Source organism: Neolamprologus brichardi, chromosome 7 (genome assembly GCF_056152115.1).
Source record: "Neolamprologus brichardi isolate AB-2024 chromosome 7, ASM5615211v1, whole genome shotgun sequence".
Lineage (NCBI taxonomy): Eukaryota > Metazoa > Chordata > Actinopteri > Cichliformes > Cichlidae > Neolamprologus > Neolamprologus brichardi.
The window spans coordinates 61,235,670-61,256,873 of NC_142110.1; the positions used below are offsets into that span (position 1 = coordinate 61,235,670).

The 21,204-nt window shown below is 40.7% G+C and overlaps 1 protein-coding gene across 2 annotated transcripts; it reads left to right on the forward strand.

Annotated features, from left to right (window-relative positions):
• Positions 1–15,516: 15,516 nt before the first annotated feature.
• nfil3 (nuclear factor, interleukin 3 regulated) lies at positions 15,517–20,961 on the forward strand. 2 transcript variants are annotated; one of them, XM_006797382.3, is made up of 2 exons: positions 15,517–15,691; positions 17,761–20,961. In XM_006797382.3, the coding sequence occupies exon 2, from the start codon at positions 17,849–17,851 to the stop codon at positions 19,214–19,216; it is 1,368 nt and encodes a 455-aa protein (XP_006797445.1). In that variant the 5' UTR covers positions 15,517–15,691; positions 17,761–17,848; the 3' UTR covers positions 19,217–20,961. The 2 variants fall into 2 exon arrangements, with proteins under 2 accessions (XP_006797445.1, XP_087700164.1); XM_087844038.1 differs by having other exon boundaries at positions 15,517–15,679.
• The last annotated feature ends 243 nt before the right edge of the window (positions 20,962–21,204 follow it).

A 21,204-nucleotide genomic window follows, 5' to 3' on the forward strand; every position in this document is an offset into this window, starting at 1 on the left:
CGATGTTCTTTTCATAAGGGTCTTCTGAATCGCTCTTTGTCTGGTCCCTCACCCAGGACCAATTTGCCATGGGAGACCCTACCAGGGGGCAAAAGCCCCCAGACAACATAGCCCCTGGGATCCCTGGGACACACAAACCCCTCCACCACGATAAGGTTGCGATTCACGGAGGAGAAATGTCTACACACTTAAACATGGGCCCATTTTTAGTAACAATCGCTCCTTTTTTTTTTTTTTTTTTTTTTCCTTTTTTTGCCTGTCCCGTTTGGCTCTTTTGCCATCAGAATTATTGTCTAAAGGCGAAGAAAGATGCCCAACGGATTTTCTTTACCAAATTGACCATCCCAGCTTTGCCGTAATGGTCCATTTGATTCACCTTTTATTCTTTATTTTATTTTCACTTGCTGAATACGGGACAGACTTGACTGGGGGAAAGAAAAGGGAGAAAGAAAGAGGGAAAGAAAAACAGTTGAGAAGAGGGACGGGGGAGAAGGGCAAAAAACAAAAACCAACAGAATAAGCAAAAAAAAAAAAAAAAAAAAAATACATATATCGATCACCTGGATCACCTGTTGAGAAAGAAAAAAGAAAACAAGCAGAAGAAAACGAGAGTAATACAATAAACAACATCACAATGATATATGGGAATATGACAGTAAATACTAAATATTAAACATTATTGTGCAGCACGTAAGATCGACAGCACAGTGTGCATTGAGGTAGGAGCCAAAAAGGGTGTAGTTTGTGTGTGTGATCACCCGTGTGTACACCTGTGAGCATGGACGCGCTTGTTTTCTTAAAAGGTTCCCTCATGTAATGATCTGCTAGAGGGTGTGGGGGGCCACTGCCCCGTCCTCCAGGGCATGAAGCAGGTATGGAGGAGATCAAAACTCCAGACATCCAGAGGCCCCCAGAACACAAGAGACCAAGGAAGACCAACAGAGGGGCAGCCGTGCCACTGTCCCAGAAAGAGCTGAGGAGAGTCCCAGATGAGGGGTCACCCAGCAGCCACGGAGCAGAAGCCAGGGGGGTTGCAGCGACGTGCCCGTGAGCTCCGCCGGCAGCCAGCTGTGCCTGAGTGACCGAGCCCCAGGCCGAGAGGCCGGGGGCACCCCACCTCCGAAGTGGCCCAAGCGAGCCCCAGGCTCCAGGCCCCGATAAGCAGCCGCCAAGGAGTGAGCCGGTGTGTACCCGGACGCCCACCCCCGGACACAAAGAACCACCAACGCACCGATGTCTGAGGGAGTCCGCCCCCGGCAGGGGAAGTGGTGGGGGGAGATAGGCCTCCAAACCTTGGAGGGCCTGAGCTGTCCTCAGAGAGGTGGCGTCTGATACCCAACCTGACATATGGACACAGACATACAGGCACACACAGATACAAACATCCATTCCCACCCTCATGCTCTCATATGCACTTACTCCACACTTAACCAACGTGGAGACAGACATAAAGAGATGCTGTACACACAATCACACTCTACGAACCGGGTCTAGGTACCCTTGCCCCTGGAGGGGGGAACTGCACCCAGACCCAGGTTGTGTTACCCTTTTTCCCTGCGGTGGGGAGAAGCAGACCGCCCCGACTCCGCAGCAGCAGGGAGGCCCCACATTCCGGACCCCAGTCGGACGGCCAACTCCTCCTCCTAGCCCCCCTGCTCCAGCAGACCGCAGAGAACGAGGGTGAGAGAAGACTCCTAACCTCCCTCCCTCCGCTCATTGTAGTGTTGATGTATGTGTGTTCTAAGGTGCATTTAAAACCCAGGAGGGCATGGAGCTACCTGCCAGAGAGCAGCAGGTAAGCGCATAGTCCCTCCTGCTAGCCCTCAATGTCTACGTGTATTTAAAATTGAGAGGTGGGCAAAGACGCCAGGGGTGAGGTGTACACCCTGATGGTAATTGGGATTCCGTGTAGCGTGCCCACCCCCAAGATCCTATATGTATGTGTAATGAGAGTGTGAGTAATGTGAATGTCTAAGTTGCGGGATAAAATTGAGGCAGAGGCAGCCAGAAGGGGACAGAGGGGGGGGGTTACCTCCTCTGCACCCTGGTGACACACCCCTACTCCAAGGCCCTGCATGTGTGGGTGGTTGTGGTGGAGCGGGAAGAGGGAGGCAGCTGAAGATGGGGAGGGAAGGAAGGGAGGGGCAAGTGACCCCTCCCTGGGGCCAGCTCCCCCGCTGACCCCAGTAGGCACCCCCATACTCCGCGACCCGCCAGGGAAGGGGGGCCCAGGCCCATCCGAACCGGGGCCCAGGGCAGCGGCGCCGCCCGGCCCCACAGAGCCCGGGGCAGTCCACCCAACCCCACCACAGAGAAAACTGCACCCACCCCATCATCCACTCATCTTCCAGACTACATAAGACAATAGACGCCCAGGCTGAGATCTTCCTCCACCTCTCCTGTATCTCCCCCTCTTGCAGAGAGAGTTCCTGAGAGAGGAAAGCTCCTGCAAGATGTGACAACCCCCCCCCCCCCCCCCCCCCCCCCCACCAGTTGAAGAGCCCCCCAGGTGGCTCGGCGCACCGGCGGCACCCCGCGCCAGTGGTGGGCCCCCATATACCCACCGGCCCACAACCCCGGCAACACACCAACCAGGACCCAGGCCCCCGAGGCCCGGCCAGGGCCCCAGGCCAGAGCCGGAGCGCCCCCAGAACCTCACGCCCGTCCCAGACCCACCCAGGGGCAGCCAGGCTACCAGGTCAGTAACCCCCGTCCGTCAGCACAGACCCTCCCCTAGCCCCGCTGCACGTAGCCACGAGGAAACCGTCACCTAAGAGCCAACAGAGCCCCTAATTGGCCATGACCGCTACCCCGGGTTGAGCCCCCCAAGGAAGATGCTCCCGGGGAACCCCCCGACGCCCTAAGCCTGACCCTACCCCCACACCAATCACAACAGTGAAGGCGAGACCAAAATATGACCCCCCACCCCCACTAGGTGATGGAGCTGATCAGAGGAGCCCAGAGCGATTGATCTGATGTGGTGGCAGAGGCTGTATCAAGACTAATGTAATCTAATAGATAATTTCTATATTGGTTAGAATTAAGATTGTTTTTATTTTTCCAGTTCATGAGGACTGTTTTCTTGGCTATGCATAGGGCAGTGAAAACCATATGGGCTATATTCTTTTCTGAAGTGACATTATCTAAGCTGCCCAACAAACACACTAAGGGGGAAGTTGGAATGTTACATTTCAGACACTTTGATAAGTCTTCACATATCTCGCGCCAAAACTTCTGAACTGGTGGACAGAACCAAAGAGCATGGATATAATTGTCCGGTGAATTGGTTTGGCAGTGTGAGCAGTTGTTGGTAGATGCAAAGCCCATCTTGAACATCCGATGACCTGTATAGTGCACTCTATGTAGTATTTTGTATTGAATTAATTGAAGACTGGGATTTTTGATTAGATGAAAGGTTTTTAAGCAAATCTGAGACCAGAAGTTTTGGTCTAAGTTAACTGATAAATCCGCTTCCCATTTTGCAATAGGAAGTGATATTGATTCATCTGTTTTAGAAAGCATTCTGTATATTTTGGATAGTAATTTGGGGGTTTTAAGAGTAAAAAATTGAACCACACTTGGTGGTGTTTGTAGTTCATCTTGACCCGGTTTAAATTTCTTTTTTATTATGGATTTAATTTGTTGATATTCTAAAAATCTTTTCTTGTTGATCCCATATTGTGTAACTAGTCTGTCAAATGAAATAAATTCTGTTCCTTCTAGTATATGTTCTACATATTTGATTCCTTTACCATTCCAATCTGAAAAGTTTATCATATTATTGTTTTGTAATATGTCAGGGTTGTTCCAGATAGGTGTACGTTTGCATGGGATTAATGAAGACTCTGTCAACTTCAGAAACTCCCACCATGCTGTCAGAGAAGAGCTGATGTTGATGCTTTTGAAGCATTCATGTCGTTGGATGTTTGAGCTGATAAATGGTAGATCTGAAATCTCTAGATTATTGCAAAGTGCTTGTTCTACATCTAGCCAAGGTTCATCTAAAAGGGTATGTTTTAGCCATCCTGAGATAAACTGAAGCCTGTTGGCTAAGAAGTAGTGCTGAAAGTTAGGTAGTTCTAATCCTCCTTTATCCTTGGTCTTTTGTAGTGTTTTTAAGCTTATACGTGGGGGCTTATTTTTCCAAAGGAATTTGGACATATATGAATCTAGAGATCTGAACCAATCTTGCGGCGGTTTAGTTGGGATCATTGAGAATAAATAATTTATTTTTGGTAATACCATCATTTTTATAGCAGCAACCCTTCCCATGAGTGATATGGGTAGACATTTCCATCTAGCCAGATCACCTTCTACTTTCTTTAAAAGTGGGGTATGGTTTAATTTAGTTAGATCTGCAAGCTTGGGAGAAATATTAATACCTGAATATTTTATATTTCCCGATTGCAGTGGAGTAGAAGAGGAATTATGGAAGCAGCAATTAATAGGAAGGACTGTAGATTTTGACCAGTTAATTGAGTAATCTGATATTCTTGCAAAAGAGTTTATCAATTCAATCACCCCAGAGATATTGGTTTGTGAATTTTGGAGAAAGAGTAACACATCATCAGCATAAAGGCTGATTTTATGTTCCACGTTCTTGCATTTTATGCCCTTAATTGCTGAATTCTGTCTAATTGCTGCTGCTAGTGGTTCGATAAAAATTGCAAACAGTGAAGGGGAGAGTGGGCATCCCTGCCTGGTGCCCCTCAGGAGACATAAGCTGGAGGATGTCTGGTCATTTGTTCTGACACAAGCTGTTGGGGAATTATATAATATTTTTAACCAGTTGATGAAAGAAGATCCAAAACCAAATTTGTGTAAAGTTGCAAATAGAAATTTCCAGTTAACTCTGTCAAACGCTTTTTCTGCATCTAAGGAAAATATTGTAGTTTCAAGGTTTTTACTGTATGAGTAGTCTATCAAATTAAGTAATCTACGTGTATTTGTTGATGAGTGCCTACCTTTTATGAAACCAGTTTGGTCAGGATGAATTAAGAGGGGGGTTATTTTCTCTAGTCTCTTCGAGAGAGCTTTGCAGATTATTTTGAGGTCTACATTAATAAGGGATATTGGACGATAGCTTGAGGGATATACAGGGTCTTTGCCTGGTTTTAGCAGGAGATTAATGTTTGCAGAATTCATATTTGATGGAAGTCTGCCCTTTTCTTTGATTTCTAACAACGTTCTGTAAAAAACTGGTGCTAGAATCGTCCAGAATTCTTTGTAGAATTCTGCAGGAAAGCCGTCTGGACCTGGAGCCTTATTATTGGACATACTTATCAGGGCTTCCTGGAGTTCACCTGATGTCAGTGGCGAATCCAGTGCCATTGCTTGAGCTTCTAATAATTTTGGGAGAGTTATGTTGTCTAAAAATTGATCAATTTCCTTTTTAGATGGGTTTATTTGTGGTGAATACAACGTTTTATAGAAATCCCTGAAAATGTTGTTTATTTGTTTCGGTTCATATATTGTGTTCCCAGATGAATCTTGAACAGCACATATAGTTGTTTTTTCTTTATTTATTTTTAGCTGGTTTGCTAGAAATTGACCAGATTTATTACTATGTTCATAATTTTGTAAGCGTAGTCTTTGTACTAAGAATTTTGTAACAATCGCTCCTGTGTGGACCGATCACATGGTTATAAACCAGGTGAAAATTGACTTCAAACTTTTGAGCTGTAGTATAGATTGATTGCAATGATAGTGTATAGTTATCTATTACAGAAGAATATATAGAAGTATGAGGATAGGGAGACACTGTAAAAAAGTTGTGAGCTGTCTTGCTGCAGAGAAAGTGGAGTCTATCATCCTTGAAAAGCTCCCAAGATAGGCAGCTGGCAGGTTGAATGATGCTCTGCCTCTGTGGTCAAGTACAGACATAGGCCTTAAGTAACCATGAGCCACTGATAAGCGTGACAGATTAGGAAACATGCATACAGTTCATTAGTTAGACTCCTATGAGCCACTAATAGGAGAAAATGAGCACGCAATAAAGTGGACTTGTTAGGGAGAGATTGCCATCAGAGTTAAAACACTCCAACTCAATTTTGATGACAGACACAGCTAAAAAAAATGAGCGTTTTGTTGACAAAATCCTGATCAGATACAGACAGACACATGCATACAACACACACTACTGCTCAAAGGTTTGTGGTCAGATTCAAATATTCTTGTCTTAATTGTAAAATTATATTTGCTTTAACATAATATTACGCAACGTTTACCAGTAATGTTTTCACAGATGTGTGTTTAATGAATCATTTATGTTAAATCACCCATGATGCATTAGGAAATGTCTACACAGTTATACATGGGCCCATTTTTAGTAACAATCACTGCTGTATGGACACATGGAACACATTTGATTTAATCAGATTACAAACAGAAAATGGGATGATCCATCACAAACCTCGATAATTTACTGTTTTTAATCCACACAATCATTTTGGTTTGTGCTGATATCTTTGGAAAAAGGTTTCTTGACTGACAAGTTTGGATGTAACATCACAAACTGACATCTGGTGACACGATGTACCAAATAAAAATTGGCCTCAGTAGATGTCATGGTTCCCTCGCCCTCTTTTGCTTGCTTGCTTCTTTCTCTCTCTCCTCTTTCGGTGTATGCCTGTGTTGTTGTCCGTGTGCTTGTCATTTTTAGGGGATGCTCCTCCACCTTCCTGTCCCTCAGTCACTTGTGAACAATCAGCTGATTACTCGCCTGTTCCTCACGAGGTCTTCATGCTGGCTTCTAAACAACCAGATCATTGCAGTACCAAGGTAACTTATCAATCCACAGTCATGTCACATTTTCTATCAGTTCTTGCCTTTGCTCACGCTCTGTTTCTGTGCAGACGTTTCAGCGTTATGGATCTTTCACTTTCACCTTCTGTGACAGTGTCTGAGTGTGCCTCCAGACAACCTTCACTACCTCTGCCCCGTCTATTGAGGTCATAGTGAATGTCGTTTATTAGTGTGTGTCATAGTATGATTTTGTTGTTGATAGGATTTAAGATTACAAAATAGAAAATAGTCCTGGGATGGGAACAAAGAACTGGGGTGCAGGGAAGTGGGGGCAATTAACCCCCAAACACAGGACAGTAGCAAGATTTACTGAGGGTGAGGGGCAGACAATTGCCAATGTACATTACCTTAAAAGGAGATGGGGGTCAGGGTGTCAGCACCCCGGGCCACTTTACCAGTGTTTTTCCATTGTGGGGGATTCACTGTAGAAACTGGAGACCAGAGACTATAACTGTAACTGTTGTGTGAAACTCTTCAGATCAGCCTTTAGAGTAGGACTGCACAGGATGCAGTGTGCTGATCTCCAGATGCATCTGTAAGGAAAATGGGTAATAAAAGGATTGTGTGAAATTTGGAAACATCTCTGCGTGATCTCTACCAAGACAAAAAGAATCGCAGAGACCGACGTTGTCTCAACAACACTTAGTAGATATTCCACTAAATCTCATTTGTGATTTATGATAAATGTTACCATTAATTATTTATATTTCTTTACGCTTCTGATTAATTTAGTAAAACATCAAAAAGAGTTTCACTGTTGTCAGTAAATAAGACATTTCTAATTCTCTACAGACTTTTGAGCTGTAGTATAGATTGCAATAATAGTGTATGGTTATTGTTTATAGCAGATGAAATAGAAGTATCAGGACAGGGTGTGAATAAAAGTTATGAGTTGTGTTGCTGCAGAGAAAGTTGTTCACTCTGGTGAGGTCTAATGAGTCTAATGGGAGGCTGAGCCTTCAGCTTTCCTGTCCCTGTCCTGTTTAACCAGAAATGCTCTCGTCTTTTAACATTAAACTCATAACTTTCCTTTTTGATCAGTCTTATAGCTACAGCTGGATCAGCTGACCCTGTCCCATCCTTTAGTTATGCTGTTATTGGCCACAACTGCTGATTAACTTCCCATCATGCACTGAGCACTTCTGTCTTTTACTCTCAGTGTGTTAATATATCACTACTGCGTGTCAGTAACGTTGGTCCTCTTTCTCCCATCATGTGTTTTGTCTTGTCCTCGTATGCTCTTGATTTTTTTCTTATTTTGTCTTTTCTCTCATCCCCAACCAGTTGCTCGTCCTTGAGCCTCATTCTGCCGAAGGTTTCTTAAAAGGGTTTTTTTCCGTCCCACCATCCCCAAGTGCTTGCTCATAGGGGATTATTTAATTGTTGGGGTTTTGTCTCTATTATTTTTAAGGTCTTTTATTTATTATATTTAACAATTATTATTTTAAAATGGTGCTACATAAATCAAATGTACTCAAATTAAACTCCCATTCAAACCTAAAGTTGTCTCACCCAATTTGGACGTCCAGCCTAAAAGAATACTACAATATCAACCAGAAATTAGAAGCATAGCCAGCAGCTGTTATATTTAGTTTCTAATTTAATCATTTTGGCTGGTTTAAAAATAAACACTCATAAAAGATCATTGTTTCATTGTCTGGTTTATTCCTTTTCTATTTATCTATTATCCAAGTCCTTAAAATACACACATGTATATATGAATAATTCAGTCATAGAAAAATGAATGTACTGAGATCCTGCGCTCTTACATGGAGATATAAAACTGTTTTTGTTAAACAATGACCTCTTTATTGCTTGATAGTATAAAATAAAACTATTTTCTCCATACTTTTAAAAAACAATGTAACGGCACCAAAGTAACAACTTCCTGTTAGAAAGAGGTTTAGTTTTTAGCTTTATGAAAAACGGCTGTGCTAGGTTTATTGTTGTCACTGTACACTCGCTCAATCATCATCCTTTTCTAATTTAGAGATGTATCCTGTTATATGGTGCCAATCTGAGGATGTAGCAGTTGTAGCTCCAACTGTCAGAAAAAAGGGCTTTCACATTGCATGAGTTTCTAAAACTATGTGCCTCTGTTTCCTGTCACACTGACTGGGAGCCTTTAATGTATTTCCAATGTAATTTAGAGAAACAGAGAAACATATGTCAATACTAAGCTGTTAAGAGGCTGCTTACAATAATCTGTCTCCTTGAACTGAAACCTGTATACAGTCTGTGATCAGCTGATCTTGACCTGAGGTTTACTGCTTTTTGTGTATTTACACATCTGAATCCAACAATATGTACACAGATGTTTCATGATTTCCATCCCATACACGGCCTTTACACTGTTTAAGCCAGAGATGTTAAACTGATTTTTACATCGAGGGCTACATACATGCCACCAGTGAAAATCTCCTGTGTAAAGTAGTTTAACTGCACATTTCACTTCTGAGCTTTCTCAATATTGGAAAAAGAAGTGCAACTTCAACAGTATGTCTCAGTTTTCTCTACATGATAAAAAAAAATGCTGTGGTTACTAACGAAAGAAATCTCTCTTGTCCTTTTGTGCAATAGAAAAAAGTATTTTCAATATCCAGGCGGTATACTGCGCTAACATTTTCCTCCCCTGGTGCATGACCCCTAATCAGCTGGTTGTTGCTGAAATGCAAGTGAAACCGGTAAGCAGGTGACTTTATTAAATGTTTTTGTTACTACAAAGTCAAAATGTTATGATGGTTTCAGTATTTTAATGATTACAAGCCCTGCATGTTTTCTGGAAGAAGAAATGACGATATCCAAATCAGATTTTAACACAACTTTAAAATGCTTTTCCAGTGCCATATCATGCCATCGGCCCCTCTGGCCATCACCAGTAGGTGGTAGGTGAAGTGTCTTGCCCAAGAACACAACGACCAAGACTGTCCGAGCCACAGCTTGAACTGGCAACCTTCCAATTACAAGACAAACTGCCAACTCTTGAGCCACGATCTAATGGACAGATGCAAGGTTATCGATGGTTACATCCTCGTGTAACCATCCTGTATTGCAATGGCTGATCAATTTGTTTTACTAACTCATCTAAATAAGGAATTTTGTAGCAGAAATAGTAATTATAGCAGTTTGTTGTGGGACAGTAATGTCCATATCAACAACTTTTTTCTTGTGGCTCTAATACTCCATCGTAGGATAAAGCCTCCCCGTCTTCTCTGTAGCTCAGTTACTTGATCTAAATCCTTGATCAGCTGTGTGCTGAGCTATGGCCCAGTTAGATGTTAATGTGTGTTCTTATGTTGTGTTATAGTGACAGCTGTGTGTACTGCTGTAGGAGCAAGTAAGCAGTTTATTTATCTTTAACTAATTTGAATCAAAGCCCGATCCATGTCTGATACATGTCTTATCTTCCTGCAGTAGGTGCTGTAGTTGCGGCTCCTGCTCTTCTGGGAGCTGCAGGTTTCAACTCAGCTGGAATAGCTGGAGGCTCCTGCGCTGCAGGCATGATGTCGTCTGCTGCAGCTTCTAATGGAGGAGAAGTGACAGCCGGAAGTGTGGTGGCTGTTTTGCAGTCAGCAGGTAAATAAATAATTAGACATTTTATTAGGATTTTAACTTGCAACAACATGCAAAAAGAAGAAGTTCATGGCTTTGGGCCTTGGATTCCAGGCCGGAGTTGAGTCCTCAGCCTGTAGTCTGACTTGGAGGAAGAAAACTAAATCTTGTGGACCCCATTGCAGTGTGAGTGTGGTGGTTTCTTACTGGTCAATAGTAGACCTTACTACGTTCTTGTACGTAACATTTGAAGTTTGTCGACAGGATTTTTGACCAGCATACAAAACCACCCGCCTTAGACTGATCAATATGGCTGATGAACTATCTGAAACCATTAATATGGTGTCACCATTTTTTATTGGTGCACCTTGGGTACCAGAATTTTGTGGCTTAACACGAATTATGAAGACCGGGAGAGGCAGATTAGTGCAATGCTCCATGCTCAAAAGTGGTCTATAGAACAGCAGTGTGATTTTGTGCTGAGTGCATTAGGAGAACCACAATGTGAAATTCTTATTTTGGAGCAGGTGGAGCAGGTGGAGCAGGTAGAGCAGGATACGCCAGATAAGATCTTTCTTCAATTTAAAGAACTGTACGGGGACAAAACAGCTGTGGGTACCTTGCGTGCCATGTTTTATGACTGCAGACAAAGGCCAGAAGAGCCTATTAGAAAGTTCACTTTACATTTAAGGGAGATCTGTAATTTATTACTTTGGTTTGATTTTTCAGTTTTTCTTTACAGGAAAAGATGGATAAGCTTGGTGTTAGTCCTTTAAACCAAGTTTGCTTTGTTAAAGCTGTTTTCTGCTTACAGTATGTGAATATCAAATAAAGTCTTATGAATCAAATTATGTCAGTGATTCATCACATGTATCACTTGTTTTTTTTGGAGTGTTTTTTTTTTTCTTTGTTTTTTAATTTTGCTATCCCACATGAAAAATTCCAATACTGCAGATTTTAGACACTTTAGACCTAAAATGTATATTCATTAGGGGAAAAAAACATTCATTTGTGATAGTAAACGTAAAACAACCTGAAAGACTCCATGTGACAGTCAGAACATTGAGCTTAACAACTAAGGTCCAGTTATTTGTTTTAACAAACATTTCAGGCACATCCTCTAGTCTATTTGTAGGATTGTTGGCTGTCCACTCAAAAAGTTCAGAATACAAAAAGCAGAACAGGAGATTTTTGACTACCTGACTTCTGTCTGTATTAAGAGTGGCCTTTGGTGTCATATTTCAGCTGCTGCATTGGTTAAGTGATTTAATAGACTTTAATATTTGAGACTGCTATTAAGCAGGTCAGAAATGAAGTTTCATGCTCATCTGAGGCTACATATATACAAACCTGATTTACTTCACACCAGATCATTTCTCATATGTAGGAAAAGGTAAGTTCATTAGATGAAACTTAAAGGATCTTTGGCTCACGTCTTCATCTGGATGGTACAGCATAACCAGGTTAAGACATCTCTAAAAAAAATATATTTTTGAGTGTTTTTAATTATTTATTTAAATTTTATTTTCCATTGTTCACTGTGGCCTGTTAAGCATTTTTATCAATATATATTTCGTTAAATATTTACAAGAAATCAGGCTTATACAGTGTGTAAACTTCAGTCCAGTGTGATTTGGATGCTCACCAGAAAATTTAGCCAGATATCAGCTGGGTTTAGATACAGTTCAGATAAGTTGGGAAATTCAAATTGTTACTGCAGCAGAGCACACAAGGCAGGAACAAATGAACACATGCAGCATACCTAACAGCAATAATGCTTTGCAAAAATAGAAGAAATATAGACTATGCAGGTACAATAAATAGATATGTACTTATATATGTAAATCACTCTATCTATCTATCTACACATACACACACACACACACAAATACATAATAATAATAATGGATTGGATTTATATAGCGCTTATCAAGGCACCCAAAGCGCTTTACAATGCCACTATTCTTTCACTCTCGCATTCACACACTGGTGGAGGCAGCTACAGTTGTAGCCACAGCTGCCCTGGGGCAGACTGACAGAAGCGAGGCTGCCATATCGCGCCATCGGCCCCTCTGGCCAACACCAGTAGGCGGTAGGGTAAAGTGTCTTGCCCAAGGACACAACAACCAGGACAGAGAGCCCGGGGATCGTACCAGCGACCTTCTGGTTACAGATACGCACAAAATGTCCACTTGGCACACTGTGGGTGCAGCAGCCTGTCACTGAAGGGACTGCTCAGTGTTGTCAGGGTGACCTGTATGGGATGGATCGAAGATGGGGTATTTTAATCGAGTATATAGGGAAATGTGAACTCCTCTGACAATCTGAGTAATTGGATAACGCACTGTTATTGAAATTTCCAACTTCTGAGCCACAGAAAGACATAACAGGCTTCATTAGGTTACCTTCCACTTGTTGACAGCAACTAAATAAAACCAACATATCCACATAATAACACCTTAAAGCAGGGGTGTCAATCTTAAATGAGCTGTGGGCCACTGCTGGTACTGTCATGTCATTGGAGGGCAACTTTAGTGTTCAAGTAGTACAAAAACAAACAAGAAAACACACACAAATCTTTCAGAACATGTAGTGTTTTGTTTGTTTGTTTTAAGTTTCAAATATTGTATAACAAGACAAAACTGCAAACGTGAATGCAAAAAACTTCTCACTTGTAACTAACTGAAACCTTTTATTGAACTAACAAATAATAATAATGGATTGCATTTATATAGCGCTTTTTGGGACCCCTCAAAGCGCTTTACAATTACAAGACGAACACCCAACTCTTGAGCCACGATCGCCCTAAATAAAAAGGAAAGATACTCTCTTTCTGGCCAGACACGTGGAAGCACTTCTACTATAGTTTTGTCCATATTTAACAAAATAAAAATGCAGCCATAAGTGAACACATTAGTTTTTGACTGCTAGTGAAAATTGTTTTCTTTAAATATAACTCTCTCACTGAACTAATACAGCCAATCCCTCAACATGTTTTTACTCTCTGCTCATATTGCCCTCATTTTAAAACATTTTTGCTTTTGAAACAACTTATTTTCAAATTGCACTCAACAACAAAATCCCCCGTAACAAAAACTAACTTCAAGGGCCAAATTGTATTTCCTTTCTTCACGTCAAAAGTAGTGGTGGCAAGTAGGGGTGACGTGGGCCGCAAGTGGCCGCAAGTGGCCCCTGGGCCATGAGTTTGAGACCCCTGGTTTACCTACTGTCACTGCAGTGATATTAGCGTTTTTATTTTGAAAGGTTACTAGTGGATGCTGGCAACCATCTTGGAAGAGAACAATACAATCTGTTATAAGGCCTCCATTGGAAAATTGTGTATTTGGATGTAATACCAACATGAAATTTGAAGATAACATATAGTATTTCGGTGACCAAATAGTATTTGGGTAAAAGTTACTGAATAGTGTTGGAATAAAGTGTGAAAATTGTGAAGGATTAAAATATCCAGGAGCTCAAATTACTTTACCAAAACATGTTTCAATCATATTTTATCAACACAAATTGCACAGGTTTATTGAATATGAATAACTTGTGTTAATTCAACTCAATTGTTTAAGCTCCTGCCAAAGCAAAACATCTGTGTGCAACCAGTGTCCACTATTGAATTATCTAAACCCAACATGATTTTTTTCAGTGCATAATCACATTTAGTGTAATAAACTATTAAACCAGAATTACATATTAGGATTTAGCCAAGTGTTAGGATGTAATGCAGAGTAGTATTTCTAGTAGGCTGGTTTTGATATGCCTGTTTTCATTTTATTTTCTCATTTTTAAAGAAGGCTTTAGAAAGGTCAAAATAAATCTTCTGTAAGGGAGTATCAGCTATTCTAGTAGAATTTATTTTACCAATGCAAGGGTGCATTAGTACCTTGTAATACAACATGTGTATTTCATAAAGGGCAAACACAAATGTCCAAAGAGACTTCCTGGCAGCTGCCATTTTAAGTATAACCTCTGGTACGGGCACATTCAGTTTGCAGCAGCTATACAACAGTGGCCTCTAGAGGTGTTTACACACTACGACCAAATCAGACAATGCAACACAACACGCAGGTCGCCCCAATGAAATGATTAAGCTGGTAGCAGTGACTTGTTAACTTCTCATTTATCAAACATATCTCCCATGAATGATGTGAAATAAATTTGAGGCATAACATTTACGTCACAAGTTAGAAGCTGCAATTAGTTTTTAGGAAAGCGAGTTGAACAAGAGTAGGTAAAATAATGCAGTAATTTTTTAGATTTTATAATCCCTTTATAAATCATGTTGGCTACAGCCTATTTAGCAGTGCAACAAGAGCATTAGACAAACAAACAAATAGAATATGTATAGTGACAGTCAGGTCTTGGCAGCTGATCTTGGCATCTGGTACAAGACTCCAACCCCCCCCCCCCCCCCCCCCCCCCCCACTCCGTCTGGACTGACGTGTGTGTATACTTACAACCAAACAGCTGAAATTAATTGTATTACCCCGGTTATCTTTTTTCACGTATTTACTACTATTTCCTTTTTGGAAATAGACTTTTTAAAATCACTTTTAGTTTTATTTCAAAATGAAATATACAGTATTAAAATTAAATTCGTTAATAAGACATATATTCAGCAGTGGAAATAAAATTAAAACAGACTTAGACCTACATTAAAAGACAACAGAACATCAAGGAATGGCCTAAGTCTGTTAATGCAACAGTGCATAAACAGTGTGAATTATGTAGTTGCTAAATTTGACTATAAATATAAACCAATGTGACAACCTTAAACATTAGACGCACGGAGCTTCTACAGCTTCTTGTGCTGTTTTACAAGTGTACACCCCATTTGCAACATTGTTGGGAGTAAATGTGCATATTTATGCCATGGTAAAAGTAGTATGAGCAATAAATACATCGGAAATATTTTGTTTTCGTAATATGAGGACAAATCCGAGCACGGACTGCGAGCCGATTGTCGCAAATGCTTCACTCCTACTGTGAATGACGACAGACATTCTTAAATAAGATTTGAGCTCTGGTGAAGCCAAGAGTCATTGGCTAAAGTTAGAAAATGCTGCGTGCCGATTGGATGCAGTAGCTGTCATTTAATTTCACGCTGCCAATGCACTCAACCACTGACCTACTAACACAGATCCATGAGTCACTAGCCACCTTGAAAGGAAAAAGCCAAGGGAGGAGAGCAAAGTACTTTATAACTTGTAGGATTTTCTTGACAATCATTTCCTTATTAGCTGATGGAAAACCTATGCTGCTTCTCTGTGCATCATACGCGGTGGAAAACCAAACCAATCCCCACAAGCAGGTGATAGAAAAGGTACAGTTTTGATTTGCGGTTAATATTAAATGTCTGGGATTAACATTAAGCGTTGTACAGGTTTGTAGAGGATGGTGCCTGTTCACACGCCCAGAAATCACAGGGGCGTTTAGTTAGCTTATATTTCAGTCAGCTGGCTACCTTCTGTGTGTCCTCGCACAAAACCTATTTTAAATGTAATAACAGCCTCGGTAGTTTCCAAGTTAAAAGTGCGGCAAAGCTCACGTTCGAGTGTGTGCTTTTAAAAAATATATAGTTATAACCGGTATAATAGGTGTTTAATTTTATTCAGGCACACGGGCCTACCAGTAGCAGTGATTCATAGATTGCAACACTGTGTTGAAACACAAGAATGTGATGTGGCTAGTTGAAACATTATCAAAGCACTGTGGCTTCTGTCGATGCGTGAAGAACAGAATGGGTCAGTCCACGTCGGGACAGCAAAGTAACGCTTTCTTCTCTGTAATGTTGTAACAGTTTACTTTTCAGGGCGTAGATGGACCTCGCGCTTCAGCCGCCAATGTCATGAGTAACGAAGACAATGATGTCATGTACAGAGTTGAATGCCCACATTGTCTTAGTAAAGTCTGTTACATACAGTGTTAGCTATCTAACACATGTGGAAAAATTTAGAGCTATTTTACTTGGACGCAGAGCTGAGCAATCACTGGTCCGTATTGTTATTGCCACACAGGCAAACATTGCATAATGTCTGCACCAATAGAAATTGCTGGCACTCGGGAGGGCAGGAGCGGGGCTTATTGTATAATACCGACACAATGAAAGAATCTGGGGCAACAGGACGCGTTGACGGCCCGGTGCTGGAACCCCGAGTCGATCGCTCTGTACTGCTTGTACTGAACCAGCAGCAAACACTCGGTCAGCACCCACCCTCCAAGTGTCGCACGTTGCGATAACATCGCCACCGTTATTAATCACGTATGATCCAAATTTAGGTACGATGTTTTGTTGCCTCGTTAAAAAAGACAAAAGGACGCGTTCGTCAACGCCAGCTGGGGTTTACACATCGGCATCATAAAATCTGTAGTAGACTGCGTAAGGGGTTCAAGTAAATGAAAAGAGAAATATTTCTCCTGTATTTCAAATGGATTTGTCGGGGATACAGCGCCTTCTTGCTTCTAAAAAGTGGGAGACCAAATTGTATCACACAAAGTTAGTGTCTGAAAGTTACCAGACTATAATGTGTACACAAGTCTGTGACCTATTAGTCATGTCTCTCTCTTACTAAATGTAGACCCAAGTCAAGGACAAAATGAGGGCACAGAGTCAAGAAGAAACATTTGAGGAAACTGTATTTTTCTAATTAAAAATCTTTCTGCTCCTCTTCTAAATACCACTGTTTGCTGCAGTGAGTGTGAAAGACTAGTTCAAAAGAAATTATTGTGTTTCTCATTTTTTGTGATATCATGCCTTTATGTCTATTTTCCTTATTTTTCTCCTGAATAAAAAAGTTTTACTTCAATTTCCTAAGCTTGGCATGTACAAAAGAACTGGTACTTTAAATTTTAATCAAGGTAAATCATGGGGAAGCACCAATTTATCGGCCAGGCATTGGAACTGACTGATATACCTTGTTGACTGGTATCAGGCTATTGGTAAATAAGATGACATCCACCAATGGCATCTTTAAATATGTATCTGTTACACAGCATCAATTTTGAAATCTGTTGAAGGAATCCAGTTTCTGAAAGTTAAATGATTACATGTTTTCTTCATGGTTTTTTTTGTTCTTTAATGAAGATTTCTTTGTTTCCGTGACACAAAGTAGGAAATGGTAATAACAAAACTAAAAAGTAATTATCTTGATATTAACTCTCCCTATTATTATTTTACTCTTCTACAAATGTATTTTCAGAAATATACCGGACTCATAATTGCAGCCTTAATGTTTTATGTGTAGAGCACAAAAATCTGAATAAGCTTTAAGTTAATGATAATATACAATCTTTGATCAGCACAAGTAAATATTAAAGTATCATGGTAACTTGTTTGACATTGTTTCAACTAAACTCTGACGAAAAACATTTCTGTTGTGTCTTATTCCACAGATTTCTTCAACTCAAGCGGATTAATTCCATGTGACAGTTAATTTTGCTCGATACAACCATTATGGTATACAGTTGAAGATCTTTTAGCATGCTGACAGTAGCAAACAGTAATAATATGCAATCAATAAAGCAAGAAGTGGACTCCAGTCAGTCCTACAGTGGAGAGGATGCCCTGTGCCTGGCTGTGGCTTTACAAGGGACCAACAGAGACCTCCTGAGCCACAAAATCTCTGCACTTCCTTTCAAGGCTAAATCTGCTTGTCGTAGGAAAAGGGAGTTTATCCCAGAGGAAAAAAAAGACACCCTGTACTGGGAGAGGCGTCGTAAAAACAACGAAGCAGCCAAGCGTTCAAGGGAGAAGCGACGCATAAATGATATGGTGCTAGAGAACAAATTGGTAGCACTTGGCGAGGAAAATGCCTCCCTCAAGGCTGAGCTGCTGTCATTGAAGTTGAAGTTTGGATTGGTGAGCTCGACAGCATATGCCCAAGAAGTCCAACGGTTATCCAGCTCCGCCACTCTTAACCTCCACCAAATGTTTATTCCACCCAATGCTAGCCAAGGTTTTACCAGCAAAGAAAAGGAGCCTATTCACCTGCGCAGCAGCTGCATATCAGTCATCAGGCATTCACCTCATATGCCCAAGACATTTACCGCAACTCAGGGTAGCTTTACTGTCTGCAGGAATGCAGAGGTCAAGCAGGAACCGGGAGAGAATGGCAGCTATAGACAAGAGCAAGGTAGTCCCTATGAACTCTACAAACCTGGCATAGCCAGCCCTTTGTCTGGAGTCTACACTCAGTCTGCATCATTCATGCAGATCATGAGGTCATCTAGTAACTCACCCAGGAGCTCGGATGATGGTGCAGTTAGCAAATCATCTGATGGTGAGGATGAGCAGCAGGTCCCCAAAGGGTTGATGCCATCTGTAGTAGACCCAAGAAGCATCATTGTCTCCACACATAAAGTGCCAGATGGTAGTTCTTCAGCTTTACCACATAAACTGCGGATTAAATCCAGAACCGTCCAAATCAAAGTGGAGGCAATCGACCCCGAATACGAATCCTCTGGAAAGTCCTCTTCTCCTGTCAGTATTTCAGAGGGAGAATGCTACCAGGCCACTAAAAACACTTTTGGATGCACACAGGCTTCTCACTGCCCTTTGTCAGTACAGGTCACCAACATGCAAGACTGGAGCCAGCAGTCTGAGCAATGGCATGTAAGCCACACAATGACACTGCAGAGTGGGTGCACGAGTAATGACGAGTCCTCAAGCCCCGTGTCAAACAAAACCATTGTGGATGTAAAAGAATCTTCCTATGCACACTTGCATGCAGAAGACTGGTATGTAAAACAGAGCTTTGGCACCCTGTCTCCCAGAGCAGTCGCTTCAAAAAGAGAACGGGTACCTGGAATAGATTCTACCAAAAGCATCGCTGATCATCATGAGACATGAGTTTCTCTGAATGACAATTGTATGCTTAGCATTATATTTGCTGTTTCACTGTGTGGACATTTGGGTTAAACAATGTTTTCTTTTGGTAAATTTTCAAATAAATGAGTTTGCATAAAATACTAGAGTCACAAATAATAGTTTTTGTGTATCCAGGTTATTTTCCAGTAAAGGCTGAGGAGAGATGGAAATACCCACATTGTCATATCATAAATTTAGTATAATATTCCTGTTCCTCTTACAAAGGCTATTTCACTTAATAATGCCAGTTCATTGTACTTTGGCTTTTTCCAACCCAAACTTACTGTTAATGAAACCAACACTTTATGGTATTTTTTGTGTTAAATTACATCATTAACAGATGGGTTTTATCGCATTTAACAAAGCAGGAAGCTATTTAATGTGAAGTGAACAGTGGAGAAGACTGGAATGTTGACGTGGTAATTGGAACTAGTCTATGTAGCAGCAGAGTGGTGAAAACTGATAAAGGTTAAACTGTACATGACAAATTATTCAGCATCATGTCCCTCCATGTTTTGCAAAGTAAAATAGGATCACATGCATAAGTAGCCTACGTAAGGATTTTCTGGGTACTTTGAGAATTTGCTATAGACTGTTATTGTGTAAAACACAAGTTTCTTTTTTGGTTTGTTTGTTTTCAAGAGTCCAAACTGTTCATGATTGCTATCATAGAGCGTTGCCTATTGATATGCACCTGCTGTTGTTGAGCGCTGCTTTTTTTTTTTTTTTTTTTTTTTGTGGCGCTGAAAAAATGCTCCAGTTGTTAACAGCAGCCCTCCCCCCTGCTGTCAAAGTTTGCCTTAAAGCTAAAATTCTTAATGTTTTAAGTCATATTATTGGTTTGTATGTTTGTGTAGTGCCAGATTACTTTTCTTTTAAGGAAATTAACAACTTCCTGAATGAAGTGAATGAAAGTTTTATACTTCTTTTCAGAATTATTTTGAGGAATTGGTTTGAAAGTTACAGATTGTTAAGAGAACATTTGTGTTCAGCCTTGTTCTTTTGGTAATGTAAACTCTGCTTATTGACATTAAACATTCATTTAACAGCACTGGAGGCTTAAACATTTAGTCAATAACATTGTCACAAACTTCCACCTGTGGGCTGAAACACAGCCACATCTCTACTGGAGTTTAAGAAAAGAATGATACCGATTTTGACTCAAACTTTAGTACAACTTTTAAATAGGCTCTGCTTCACTCACTGTTTCACTGTTTGCCAAACTTTGTTTTGCTTTTTCATTATTTTGTTGAGTACTTAAACTTTCCAGGCTGCTGGTTAAAGCGAGAATGTGAGTGACATTTGCTGGAGAATTGTAAATTTCCTTAACCTTGACAGGACTGTAGTTGGATTTTACAAAGCTTTGAAATATTTTGAATTACACAATGCTCAGTTTATGGAAGAAAGTATCTCAACCCTAAAGTTTCTGTTACTATGTAGAATCCAGAGCCATCAGTAATCATCATCATCATATATGCCTTGTTTGCTGTTTGTAGCAAATTGGGGTGGTCACATATTACTATGTGACTTTCTATATAGTTAATATAAATGAGCAAGTTAAATCAAACATAGCTGGTATCATGTCAAATAATTCACTTTATTTCAAATACATCGTATGTGCATATTATGCCATAGTTGGAAATATACCAACAGTGATAATCATAACTCATTTTTTTTTCCAGCAGCCTCAAGCTTTATTGTAATGTGAGCTTTTATTCACAATAAATGTCCTGTCATTAAATTGCATATGCTTTCTTTATTTATTTTTCTTTCTTGAAGCGAATACTAAATGTGATATTTGTGAGTGAAAATTATATTTTGGTTATATTTTCAGCTATGTCCATTTTCTTTTATAGTATAGGTCAATCATTAGGCAGTCATGTTGCCATAAGTCAGATCTCCCAGCATCCAAGTGGCTTTCAGTTTTTATTTTTACTCAGTGAGGAAAGACTTTCTAGTTCTTTTCACGT